Genomic DNA, 13,973 nt, shown 5'->3' with positions numbered 1-13,973 from the left:
AAGATTTTTTTAATTTTTATAATATTTACAGAACGTGATTGTATTTGTGATCGATCAAAACATAAATAGGCACGAGTCGTTGGCTGGCAGATAAGGTTTAGGTATTTAACACTAGGACTGGGCTGTTTTGTTCTTGGACGTGGATGTGGGGCGCAGCGCGAGTAGTGAGCGCGCGCAATCGTGACACACGTGTGCGCTGTTTGTTTACGTTATCGCGGCGCCGCTCCGCGCCCGCGCCCGCGCCCGCGCCGTCGCCCGGCGACGCTGTCTCATCAACTCGGTTCTATAAACTTAAAACACTAACATAAATTAACAATATTATTGGGGCTCCGTACCTGAAGAGTGCAAACGGAACTCACTCACGTACTATCTGTCTGTTACAATGGCTTGTATTGAGTAGGAAGTATGATTTAGGCAATACTTACCCTGGCGTGGAGGACCGGGGCGCGCTGCGGCAGCGCAAACTAGCGCTGCCTACCCTGGAATTGACCCAATGCCTACGCCTATGCGCCTGGCGTCTGTAACACGGGTTTTACAGTCAAAAGATTGGAGCTACAATCTTAATTTTTTACAGTCTAACCATTTTTTAACAGCAATAGGTACGGCTTGTCATAGAGTAACGTTATTTAGAACACAAAGGTGGCACAAAATTTGGTAACAGTTTTTAATGTTATTGTATCAATGTATAGGTCTGTTTATGCTTGCTTGCGAATATTATTATTCGTAGATGCTTGCTCAGTTTAACTGCTTTATCCACCGAGTATGACATATTTCCGTTATAATGTCATCCAAAAAGGTAACATGTGCTTGCAACGTCTAACGAATTTATTTGAAAACTGGTAAACCTTTTGATTCCGCCACTGTACTTATTGCATCGATCTTCTTTATGTCAGCCTGCATTAAACAATCGTGAGCGTAACAACAGGCTACAAACATGGCATGTCTGAATAAGTAAGCGTCGCGTGCCCGGCGCGGCCCGGCCCGGCCCGCGCGGCTCCCCGACGGGCATTCCATCCTCCATCCAGCTCCACCTGGACCGGGATCGATACGTCACGCGGGAACTGGTTCAAAGTCAGGGGGAGGTAATTAATGATGCACGCGGCCGAGCTGCATCGGCCCTGTACAAACACAAACGATCCTAATTACCTAAAATTCCTTTGTCGATGCTTGTGAACCATTCGAACATTCCAATGTTGAGTTTTAAATGCAGAACAGAAGCACCATTTATTTATTTATTCATTTTCTCAAGAAGGCGAAAACTTAATTTGCTATTTAAGTTGTCAAAATGCAATGCTTCCATAGCATTGTCCTTATTATGAAGTATAACTAACTGAATACGAAAAATTAGTTTATCAACGAACTGAAACAATTACTTTGCTCGCCTGCGGTCTTATGATAGCTACGTTTATGCAAGAAATAATTATGTGTTCATGCAGTTCCTCCACCTCCCTCCACGCTGTAAGAAAGAACACACACAAATCACACAAACCCAATCATCACTTTCACCACTACCACACTACGCTGACGCGTTTCGTACTCAACCAGACCTCATCTTCAGAGCAACATTAACCGTTCGCCATGCTACCAGGTGTGAGACTGTCTAACTAACTAGTCTCTTAGATTGTTCTTGCATAAACGTAGCTATCATATGGTCGCGGGTGAGCAAAGTAATTGTTCCAGTTCATTGGGACCTCCGCACTCGTAGTAACGTCTTATTCAATAAATTCGTTTATCGCTACCCCGAGTCCCCGAGGGAACTATGACATTTTCATCACTAAAAACTACATTTTATCCTTTCCGCGGTCTCAAATTATCTCCATATCAAATTTTGTTTAAATCGGATAATCGCGCGGTTTAGCATAAAATTTACTGTTAATTGGAAATTAATCTGGTTGACTGGTTAAAGTTTAGTGGTTCTTTATTACAGTCAAATACGCTATTCACGACGGATAGACAGACAGACATGGCGAAACTTTAAGGATTCCGTTTTTGCAATTTTGGCTTCGGAACACTAAAAAGATTTTAATTTCTTAGAAAATTCATTACATTGTTACATTGTTTTATGTCTTCATTCAAAAAATTATAGATTTTTATTCCATTATATTCAATGCTTCTTTTAAACTGCACATAGTTCCTCATAATAAGTAAGTTCCTAGTAATTCTGGTTTAATACTAGATTATTTTTTGTAATGAGGCCCACGGTGACGAATTAAATATTCAATATTACAGTAGGTAACTAACTGTACAGGCTCGTTACAAACTCGTATGAAGGTCAAGAGATTCGATTAGGAAAAAACTTTATTGTTTCAAGAGCAAGGCGGGCACTCGCAAGTGAACGATGAGCTTTTTATAGCGTTGTTAGCTGGCGCGGTGGTGCGGGTAAACAGGCCGCGTTTTTGTTGGTAGCCTGCGATGACGCCACCGGCGCTACTCTCGCTGCTCGTGTGTGTGTGTGTGTGTGTGTGCTAGACGAGCAACGAGCGACGACCGCGCCGGCGATAACGCTCGCAGCACAATCCACTTACTGCTTATGATACGGGTGCTCATCACAAGAACCCATAAAATAAGCGTCGTAAGACACACTACGTCTTAAGCGATGTTTAGGACGCGACGTAAATTATTACTTAAATTCACGGACAACTACTGATACTATCCTTACCCAACACATATATGCTGTAAAATCATTCCTTAATCAGTTAGTCAGATCCAGATCCGTCAGTGGTATCCAATTTGCGTAACTTTGCAACCCCATAACTTCTATACAAATAAATTTATACATAAAACAAAAAAATGTTTTTTTTATTACCATTATAGTATTCGAGAGTATATCAAATAAGAAGAATTTCAACCTTCCAGTTGATCACACTCCATCCATCCAGACAGAGTCGTGAATATACTCCGAAATGTTTCGGTAATCGGACGGCACGACAGTTTCCCTTGTGCTCGACTTGGCGGGGGCACTGTTTTTCCCTCAGATTGATTAACATAATTGTTAGTCATGACTTATCTGATCAATGTTATTGGCATTTTATTTTAAAACTTTCTAAACGAACCTGTAACAGGGAACATTTTACAGGTTTCTGCTTACGTTTTCATTTTTATTACCGCGTCTACTAAATCCCTACTAATATTATAAATGCGAATGTAACTCTGTCTGTCTGTCTGCCTGTTCCGCTTTCACGTCGAAACCACTGAACTGATTTTGATGAAATTTCGTATAGAGATAGTTTGAACATCAAGAATCAACATAGAATACCTTTTATTCCGGTAGAGGACGCCACCGCGCGATAATCTAGATCCGCGCAGACGAAGTCGCGGGCATAAGCTAGTCTACTAATAAAGTCTAAACTAAACGACTTCTCCCCTTCGATTGTCACGGTGATGTTCTAAGCATCTCAGGGTTACTGCTAAGTTTGACTGCCTGCAGCTTCAGAGCCGTATTCAACGAGACTTCTATTAATCATGACTAGTTCACGCTCGTCGCCGCAGTCGCCACCAATTAACAAATAGTTTCTTATGGAACTGCAGGTATGCCCCGTTGCAAACCTCCAATCCCGTAAAAACTTCACGAATTACATCCTTACACTATAAGGGAACTTATGTAAAGTTTCAGCTTTATAAACGACTGTTTCATTGTGGGAGAGTCATTTTACGATTAACTTTATTGCACTCGCAATGACAGCTCTATATTGCAGTGTAACACCAAAATTCTGATGATTTGGGTTTGTTGAAGGTAAGGAAAAAGGTTTTTGGAAATTATGGGCCACTTTCGGCAAAAATACTGTTATATGTTGAATATAAAATATTCGTCTCTACCATTATACACATGCAGCATACAACACAAAAAGTACCTGCTCGTGCAATGGCATTTTTCATACCGTTTTATGGTAATTAATACTCATACCATTTGAATCTTATTTGAAGTTATGATGAACATATTTTTGTAAGCAATTATAGTATAAGTAGTATAATACAACAAGCATAAAATCGAATCAAGTATAGTAAGATGTCGTGTCATTCAGTCAATCTGAGTTGGGATAAACTGTTGTAATAAGACTATTGAGTTCTTTTATAAGTTAGTTGCATCAATTTACTATAACTTTAACTATATCGAACCATCCGTCGAATCAAAGGGAGCAGACAGTGTTTTGACATGGCATGGGGTTATTAATAATTTGCTGCAACTAATTCTGTTTTCATTATTTTTCACTCCATCTTGCCGGATATTTTGGTAACATTCTGGGAAAGAACTTACTATGTTTAAATAAACATTGTACTTTAATTAATAGATAGACTGAGGCTATCAACTGCTTGGAACAAGAGCAGGATTATCTGCTATAGGCGCGCGGCGCGGCCGGGCGCGGCAAAAAATGTGTTTTGTAGGTTTAAGCCACAGCAGAGCTTGTTTACAAGGGATTAAAACTTTTGGCGTTTTGTATTTTATTTGTCCTTAGCCAACAATAGTTATTTGTGTCACAAGGGAACAAAATGGTGTATTTACGACGAGGGCGTACATTGAATCCAGAATGTAGCGAAGGATTCTACAATACTCGCTACGCTCAGGATTCTAAAGTAGAATCCTGAGCGTAATGAGGGATTCAAGTGTTAACGCCCAAGATGAAAATAATTTTGCTCCCGAGTGGCTCATACCTCATAACTTCATAACTTTTCACACCGAGCATTAAGGAACTTGAAAAAAAATCTAAATATTATTAAAGAACAACCAAAAAATGGCATGGCTTTACAAATTATCAACTTCAAAAAATAGCATTTGCAATAAAACACTTAGAAAAGCCTGTTCTACAGAAAAGTTGTACTTTGCTCCCTCTCGTCAGGGAGGAAAAGTTACTTTTCTGAAGGAGAGGTGTGAAAAATATTAAAAGATATTTCAGCCACTCAAGGTAATATCACATTGTTCACCCCTCTGTTGCCCCCGGAAAGCCTCACTGTGGTATCCTAAAATGAATTGTGTTTAGTTCTGTTAATTATGGGCTATTTAGACGGCGCGAGATTTGTTTTGCAAGTTTCGCTACACAGCGTGGCTCGCGTCTATGGTTTTACACACGCGATCGATAGGATATGTAGGTACAGTACAGTTAGTCTACGTTAATTTACGATAATTCAAATCCTTATATGGCAGATACATGAGGATTTGAAATATTAGATGGTATTTTATTTTACATTTATCCCAAAAGCTTTATTAACTAACGCACTCTAAATCACATTCGCTTTCACCATTTCTGTATGTAAAAATGTAATGAGTGGGGGTAGAAAAACGAGATGGCGATTGTGATCGCTAGTGTCCATGCGTTAAACAATACGTCCTCAGGTCGACAATTACAGATCGTATTTTAACCGCATCCGACCTGAACTAACGAATGACCTGTACTAACGGTGTTTTGTTTTGTTTCAGGAATACATGTTCCTGCACAGATGAGGTTCCCGCCCTGCAGCGCGCTACACTTGCCTGCTTTATGAGGTAGAATATCTATTTATTTTAAATTCAGTTATGCACAACTGAATTCATCTGTTTTCTTGTCTAGTACAACTTTTGACGTTCCGAAGAAATCTGTGTTATTTGCTATTTCATTCTTTGCTAAATAAACAAACCTATAGTTACTTACTCCGATGTTACGTTTTTAAAAAGTTCAATACCTCAAAAACGGTTACACCGATTTTGACGAAACATGTTTCAGAACCATCGCTAGAAAACCTAATTTCAAATTATACTAAAAACCGCATTCAAATCGATCCACCCGTTTAAGAGCTACGGTGCCTCAGATAGACATACACACAGACACACATAGCGGTGAAACTTATAACACCCCTTTTTTTGCGTCGGGGGTTAAAAACTTAAAAAAATATTATTAATTGTTTTTTTTTCTCTCTTTTCATTTGCATGTTATAAACCGTTAAATTAAAAATACATTTTCGTTTTTGGTAGGCAGGTACAAAACTGGTATATTGATAATGTATTCATTTTGCTTGGCACCGTTTGTTTCGTTTTGTTTTTTGTTGTACATGTATATTTTGATAAGGTGATAATATTTTGTTCTCGGTCCTCTGGGTTGTGGCAGAATATCAGTGTTTTGCTCCTATGAGCAATGTTGACCACTGAGCCATGCCCTTTTGCACTACTGCAGCGCACACAAAGAATTGAAAATTGTTTACTTTTAAGTTAGGACTGTTCTTTTTTTTAATTTCTGTAATTTTGATTGTTTTTGATTGTGTTTTTGTTTTTGTGTGTTTTGTGTTTGAGTGGCGAATAGAAGGCAGGCGAGGCAGGGGAAGGCCGAGACGGTCATTTATAGATCAAGCCAAGGAAAAAGTCAATGTCATGTCGTATCAGGAGCTGAAAACGCTGGCAGAGAACCGAAAAGAGTGGCGATTACTCCACCGACAAGAGCTAAGCTCTTAAATTAATGATGATGATGAATTTTGATTGTGTGTGTTTGCAGTAACAAATAAACGTTACCTCTATCTATCTTAAATGGTTAACAAAACTGAACTAAAATATCAGCCTCCTTCCCACTGTCAGACCTATGTGTTGAAGATCAGAATAACTGGGGGCCTACCACGCTCTCTTAATACGATTCAGTTTAGGCTCTAAACTGAACTGCATCGCTATTTCGTACCACGACGTTACTTTTGCGATTCAGTTCAAGCACGGTTCAGCGACAGCGATACAGACATTTTCATTCACTCACTTCAAGCGGTTTTCGTACCATGACGCTTAACTTGAGTGGGAATTGAATCGCTTCAGTGTCAAATTTAGCGATTCAGTATAAGTTACTCATTCTGTCAATTCTTTTGGAATTTTAAGTGTTTTACTTGGAATATTTTTAAATTTCAAGAACTTTTAAACTTTTATTCAAGTTTTATAACTTTTCATAGGTACCTACTCACGACATTGTGCTTCTTAACTCCTCATTGATAAAACTAATTTTTCAGTGAGAAAAGAGACTCGTGGGTTAGTGACAGCGTAAACATTTTATTTGTAATCAACACAACGGTTGCTAAGAACACGGAATGACATAGAGTTATGGTTTTCCAAAATAAAGAGGTTTTAGTATACAATATTTGGTTTGCATATAGCGGCATCCCTTTCGCGACTTAGCGTTTCAGTTTCGAACCAGAGACAATATCGGTCTTTCATTCACTTGTAAACCTTGAGACTCAGCTCTCAGAAATAAACGTCGTGGTACCAATTTCGACGATTCAGTTTAGGTGCCTAAATTGAACTGCTCTGCGTTTGGAAACGGAAAGTGTGTGTGTGTGTAGTAGTGTGTGTGTTAGATGACCGCAGGTTCGTTTCGAATGTTTAAAAGCTAACTGCAACGACGTTGCAGTTAGCGACGTTGCAGAAGCATGAGCTATTGTCGTGATTTCAATTGTTTCTTGTCGCAGCGTTGCGTGTCGTTTTAAGATGAATAAGTAAAGTTGTAGGGAGCCGGAGCAGGGGGCATTGTCTCCGGCTGTGGCGGTTGTTAATGAGCGCAACGGAAGACCCCCCCCCCCGTCTCCCCATCGCCGCACAATAGCCTTCAACCCCTCACGCACTATGCACTGAAAAGGCTTCTAAACTACACCCTCTGCATAAATTATCTTCAGGTATGAGGGGCGCGACTTGCGGGAAGTTGTGGAATTACTCTGCTAAATGTAAAAGTACCAAGATGATCTTCTTCTTCTTCTTGCCCCCTCCCATTTCAACTGGGGTCGGGCCTCCTTGTACGTCGGCGCCAGGACGCTCTGTCCTGGGTTGTCGTTGGTGAGATATTCAGGGCTTTCAGGTCCCTCTCAACATTAGTCCACCATGTAGACGGCGGTCTTCCTTTACCACGGGGTTTAGTAGGGATGTTTAGCGCTATCTTAACGGAGTAGCTCTCATCTCTTCTTTTTATGTGGCCGTACCAGCGAAGTCGACTTTCTTTAAGTTTCTCTGCGACTGGGGCCACTTTAAATGATCCCCTGACGTGCTCGTTGCGGACTTTATCTAAACGCGTCACGCCGCCCGCCCAGCGCAACATTTTCATTTCGGCTGTGTGCAACTTTTGTTCGTGCTTTTTGAGGGTGGTCCAACACTCTGCTCCATAAGTCATTGCGGGTCTGACAGCAGTTTTGTAAATTTTGCCTTTAGTTTTTATTGGCATTTTGTTATCGCAGAGGACGCCAGATAGGGATCGCCATTTCAGCCAGGCTGTGTTTACTCGATGATTCACGTCTTCTTCTATGTGCGCATCTGTCGTAAGCATGGATCCCAGATATTTAAAGCGGGAGACCTTGGGTAGTGCTGTGGAGTCAATAAGTATGTCACATCCTATTTCCTCAGAGCCCCCAAAGTCACATTCCATGAATTCTGTTTTGGTACGACTAACTCGCAGGCCGTGCCGTTCAAGCTCCCTCAGCCATGTGTTGAAAGTATTTTGTAGCTCTGATGCCTTCTTTGCAACAAGCACGATGTCATCCGCATACAACATGCACCATGGGATTTCCGCTTGTATGTTCTTCGTGATATGGTCCATAGTAAGGTTAAAAAGTAGTGGACTTATTGTTGAACCTTGGTGTACTCCTACACGGACACAGAACGGGTCGCTAATCCCTGCTGGGCTCTTTATCTGCGTGCTGACGTCACCGTACATATCTTGAATTAGAGTGATGTATGCCTCTGGGATCTCTTGTGCGCGTAACGCTTGCCAAACCAGCTCTCTCGGGACTCTGTCAAACGCCTTTTCTAGGTCGATAAAAACAAGGTAGAGGTTTTCTTTATTAACCCTGTGCTTTTCCATGAGTATTCTGATTGTTTGTATAGCCTCTATTGTTGACCTCCCGGTAGTAAACCCGAACTGGTTCGCCGTGGGTTTTGTTAATGCGGTTAGCCGTGCGCCAATTACTCTTTCCCCATAATTTGAGGGTGTGTGACATAAGTTTTATACCCCTGTAATTGTTGCATTGGGCAACATCACCCTTATTCTTAAACAAAGGACACAAATAGCTTAGGCGCCACGACGCTGGTATTTTCCCTTCAAAAGCTATTTTATTAAATAATGATGTCAACCAGGGTAAGGCGTCTTCCCCCAAGAGTTTCCAGATGTCGACCGGTACGTTATCCGGACCAAGGGCTTTGTTATGTTCCATTTTCCTTATTGCTACTTTAATTTCCATTGGATGTATGCATTCAAGCGGCCCTGCAATAGATGGTAATGTAATCTGATTTTCACTTGGGAACTCCTCATTCAACAGTTGCTCATAATACTCCTTCCACCTTTTTTTCTTTTTTTTTTCCTTCCACCTACAATTAATCGCGTCATTGGAGGTAAGTAATTTCCCGTGACTATCTTTAATGTATTTGTTAAACTTCGTGTCTAACGTAGCTCTATAACGCTGTTTAGCGACCTTGAATACTTGATTTTCGTTAGTGGCATTTTCCAATCTATCATAGAAGTCTTGTCTCGATATTGCTCTTGCTTGTGCCACGGATGATTTGGCTAGTACTTTGAGTGTTTTATATTCTGCGCGGTCGTCTTCCAGTTTCGATTTCTGCCATAACTTAAAAGCTTCTCTTTTTGCCTTGATGATTTGTTTAATCTCATCGTTCCACCATGTTGGATCTTTGGCGGTGGGAGGCCCTCCTTTTGAGACACCGAGAGTTAGTCTTGCTTGTTTATGACATACATCTTCAAAGTCTTGCCACATCTTGTCCGTCGTTTTATCTCTGCCCAGATCTTCTGTTAGGTATGATTTGATTATGTTTATGAATTGGATGCCTTTGTCACCATGAAGTTCTTTCCATTTTATTCGCTCTGTGTTATCTCTGCGTATTCTAATAGGTTTAGGAAGGTTGACAACTGCGACTAGTAGCCTGTGTTGGGACGTGATGGCCTCCCCCGGGTATGACCTTGCAGTCTTTATAGTTCTTGAACCAGGAGATATTTGTAATGATATAATCTATTTGTGTTTCTGACTTTGCGCTCTTATATGTAATGAGATGTTCCTCGTTTTTCCTAAATTGTGTATTTACTATTTTAAAATTGTATTTTGAGGCGAAATTTAGAATATCCAGCCCTTCCCGATTTCTTCTTCCAAGACCGTAACCACCGTGAGTGTTTGGAAATGCTTCGTTACTGGCTCCCACATGTCCATTCAAATCTGCGCCGATGTGTATGCATTCTTCCGCTGGAATGCTTTGCAGCATTTCATCGAAATCCTCCCAGAAAGCTTCCTTTTCCAGCGCCGGGCACCCGACTTGTGGTGCGTACGCCGAAACGATGTTGAGGATCGGTTGGTCGTCCATTGCCAGTTTGATTGCGATTAATCGGTCACTCTTCCTCTCGACGCCTACGATTCTGTGTTTCAAATTTTGATCCAGGATTATACCTACCCCATTACGTTTTGTATCTACCCCGTGGTAAACTAGTTGAAATCCGTGGCCAATTTCCCGAGACTTAGACCCTTTCCATTTAGTCTCCTGAATACAACATATATTATATTTCTATTATGTAGTAAAAGTACCAAGATGATATTATTTTGAAAATAACAATTGCAAAACAATTTATGACTAGCCGTTACCCGCGACTCCGTTCGCGTAAAAATTCTGTTTTCTCTATCCCGCAGGAACTATGCAATTTTCCGGGATAATAAATATCCTATGTCTTTCCCCGGGACGCAAACTATCTATGTACCAAATTTCATCTAAATTAGTTCAGCGGTTTAGACGTGATCAAATAAACAAACAAACAGACTTACAACCTTTCGCATTTATAATATTATAGTTAGTTAGGTACCTACTCCCGCTACCGCGCCGTCGCGTTATTGTTGACCCATGGCTTACCGATCTTTCGGAACGACAGATAAGTCGCTCTAAAAAGCCTAAAATAATCCCGATAATTATTATTTATTACATTACAAGCTTTTATTTAGTTTCACTTGTCCCGTTGTCTGTCTGTCTGTAATCAAATCTTGCAAGTTAAATTCGACCAACTTCCAGTAATTGGATTGACTTGAAATTTGTTATCCTTATGTAAGGTAATCGCGTGACAATACAATAATCTAGTAGTGACATTCTGGTAGTCCAGCCAGGATCGTCTCCGCAGGGCGGAACTCTTCAACGGTTAATGGCATGGGTTTGAAATTTGGTATCCAATTGTAGTTTGGGTGACAGTACAAGTACAGTCAATAAAAAGTACAGTCAGCAAAAACGATTGTATTAAAAGCTAAATTTTTACCAAAAACTTATTAATTCGAATTCGTAAGAAATTAGTTTTTGCTGATCACTCCAGTGTAGACTGTCTTAGTAGAGAAGAGCTGTTAATGTTAGAGAAAATTCTCAATTACATGCGTAACACATCGAAAATCTGAAGAGTTTATTCGTTTCTAACCCCCGACGCAAAAAGAGGGGTGTTATAAGTTTGATCGCTATGTGTCTCTGTCTGTCTGTCTGTGTGTCCGGAACCCTAAAAAGTGTTTTATATGTCACGTTGTTCTTGCAAACGTGCGGTATTAATCTGCATCTACATAATATGTCTTTTCCTATGTGTGCTGTAACCACATGTATAGTCATATGCCTCATGGGCACGAAACCCAGACGCGCCACTCTGACTTGCACTTAGCTGTTTTCTTATTCTAATAACGTGAACGGGTGCGGCTCGGAAGTGTATTATCGAACGATTATGACCTCATTAGTACCTGATAAGCAATCGCAGGTGTGTGTGCGACCGCCACTCCTGGCGCGGCAGCGCTGAAGACGCCGTCACCGCTACAGCCTTATTCAATTATAAACACGATTTGACGCCGGCGCTGCATCGGTCTGGGTTCGCATCTGGACAGCTCACGTGGTCCTCGTGGATGTTCGTACAAAAATACAAACTGAGACATGGATGCACAGAAAACCAGAAAAAGAGACCAGCGCTGGGAATCGAACCCAGGTCCTCAGCAATCCGTGCTGCGTGCTATAACCCTACACCACCGCTGGACAGGAATTTAGACACGAATTTTTCCTATGCATACATATCTCAGGTTGCTTATTTCTACTACGCTACTTATGCAGCAGCACTAGCGACATCTATGTTTTCGCTCTCATCGAGAGACGTCACATTCTATCGGAACCAACCGCTCACCCAGACAAGAGATGTCGCTACTAAGCAATCAAATTATGATTGGTTATTTGGTCTTTATAACCAATCATAATTTGACAGTCCAAGAAGCTGAATCGCATCGCTTCTCATTTGATCACCATATTCGTTGGTATCGGTAGTTAATAAGTTTGTAAATATAATAAGTAATTGATTCCGCAGTAACCAATGTCCCTTGTTGTTGCGCAGAGTGTGCGAGGGCGCGCCATGTGGGGAGCGCGCGCGTGGCTCGTGCTGGCGGCCGTCGCGTGCGATGGCGCGGAGGGGGCCGCCGGGCCGGGCCCCCCGGAGGCCGGGGCCCGAGGGTCCGAGGGGGTTTCGCTTCGCGCACGCGCTGTACAACCTCAGCATCGCGGAGAACAGCGCGCGCGCGTGGCGGCCGCGCCCCCGCCGCGCCGCCGCTGGCCGTGCCGCTGCCCGCGCCGCGCGCGCACGTGCGCTTCCGCATCCGGCACGGCGACAAGGACAAGTTCTTCAAGGCCGAGGAGCGCACCGTCGGCGATTTCTGCTTCTGCTTTATCCGCACGCGCGCCGGACACGCCGACGTTCAACAGAGAACGAAAAGATTTTTATAAACTCGAAGTGAGTCCCTTCATGTATCCTTTCATCGGATCGCGATATCGTCGCGAGTAGCTTCCGGGGTATGAGTTGATACGATTTTCTCTCATTCTAGATCCGAGCGACCGCTCAGCTGCCTTCGGGCGAGCAGCTGGAAGCGGACACGGTGGTGGCGGTCACCATCACCGACGTGAACGACTCAGCCCGCTGTTCTACCCCACGGAGTACGACGTGCTCGTGGCCGAGGACCGCCCGCGCACGGCAGCGTGGCGCGCGTCGCCGCCGAGGACGCCGACCTCGGCCTCAACGGAGAGATCTACTACAGCCTCGAGGAGCCCACCGACCGCTTCGCCGTGCACCCCACCAGCGGCGTCGTCAGCACCACGCGGCCGCTCAGCGCCGCCGAGCCGCGCCACGAGCTGACCGTGCTGGCGCGCGACCGGCAGTCGCTGCTGGCGCGGCGAGGACGCGCCGGCCGCGCGCGCGCGCCTCGTGGTGCGCGTGGCGCCCGCCAACCTGCACGCGCCCGACATGCGCGCGCGGCGCCTGCCCGAGCGCGGCGACCCCGCCGGCCCCGAGCTCTACGCCATCGTGGCCGCGACCGACCGCGACCAGGGCGAGCACGGCCGCATCGCCTCCGTCGAGATCGTGGGCGGCGACCCGACGGGCACTTCCGCGTGCGGCCGTCCGCCGCCGGCGTGCCCGGCGAGTGGGACGTGCTGGCGCACCCTTTGCGCGAGGCGGGCGCGCCGCGCGGCTACAACCTGACGCTGCGCGCGCGCGCGATGCGGGCCGGCCGCCGCGCGCCGCGTACCTGGCGCTGCCCGTGGCGCCGCCCGCCGCCCCGCGCGCCGCACCCGGTTCAGCGCGAGCTGTACGAGGCCGCCGTCAGCGAGAGCGCGCCGCCCGACACGCCCGTCATCCGCCTCAAGGTGGCCGCGCGCGACGAGCCCCGCGACGCGCGCGTCTACTTCGAGATCGTCGGCGGCAACGAGGGCGGCGAGTTCCGCGTCAACCCTGACACCGGCGTGCTGTACACGGCGCGCGAGCTGGACGCGGAGCAGCGCGCTGCACGCGCTGACCGTGGCCTGCGTGGGGCCGCGGGGCGGGCGCGCGACACCAGTCCTCCGCCAAGTACAGGTGCCGTGCTCGACGCCAACGACAACGACCCCGTGTTCGAGCAGAGCGAGCTGGACGTGGCCGTGCCCGAGAACGGGCCGGCGGCGGCGTTGCTCGCGCGTGGCGGCGCGCGATGCCGACTCCGCGAGAACGCGTACATCTCGTACA

General features: G+C 44.7%; 1 protein-coding gene and 1 long non-coding RNA gene across 2 annotated transcripts in view; both read left to right on the top strand.

The window, feature by feature from the left end:
- LOC141445598 (uncharacterized) overlaps positions 1-12,379 on the top strand; it is a 34,075-nt gene extending 21,696 nt beyond the window's left edge. Inside the window, exons 2-3 of the long non-coding RNA XR_012453337.1 lie at positions 5,414-5,479; positions 12,318-12,379. This is a non-coding gene — a long non-coding RNA (uncharacterized lncRNA). The remainder of the gene's footprint in view (positions 1-5,413; positions 5,480-12,317) is intronic.
- A 2-nt stretch (positions 12,380-12,381) lies between these two features.
- kug (FAT atypical cadherin kugelei) overlaps positions 12,382-13,973 on the top strand; it is a 32,149-nt gene continuing 30,557 nt past the window's right edge. The window contains 4 exon segments of the mRNA XM_074111234.1: positions 12,382-12,433; positions 12,477-12,675; positions 12,677-12,710; positions 12,890-13,968. Coding sequence (XP_073967335.1) covers positions 12,382-12,433; positions 12,477-12,675; positions 12,677-12,710; positions 12,890-13,968 — 1,364 coding nt within the window.

This window comes from Choristoneura fumiferana, chromosome 2 (genome assembly GCF_025370935.1).
Source record: "Choristoneura fumiferana chromosome 2, NRCan_CFum_1, whole genome shotgun sequence".
NCBI classification, from domain to species: domain Eukaryota; kingdom Metazoa; phylum Arthropoda; class Insecta; order Lepidoptera; family Tortricidae; genus Choristoneura; species Choristoneura fumiferana.
This window is presented reverse-complemented; position numbering and strand designations above follow the sequence as displayed.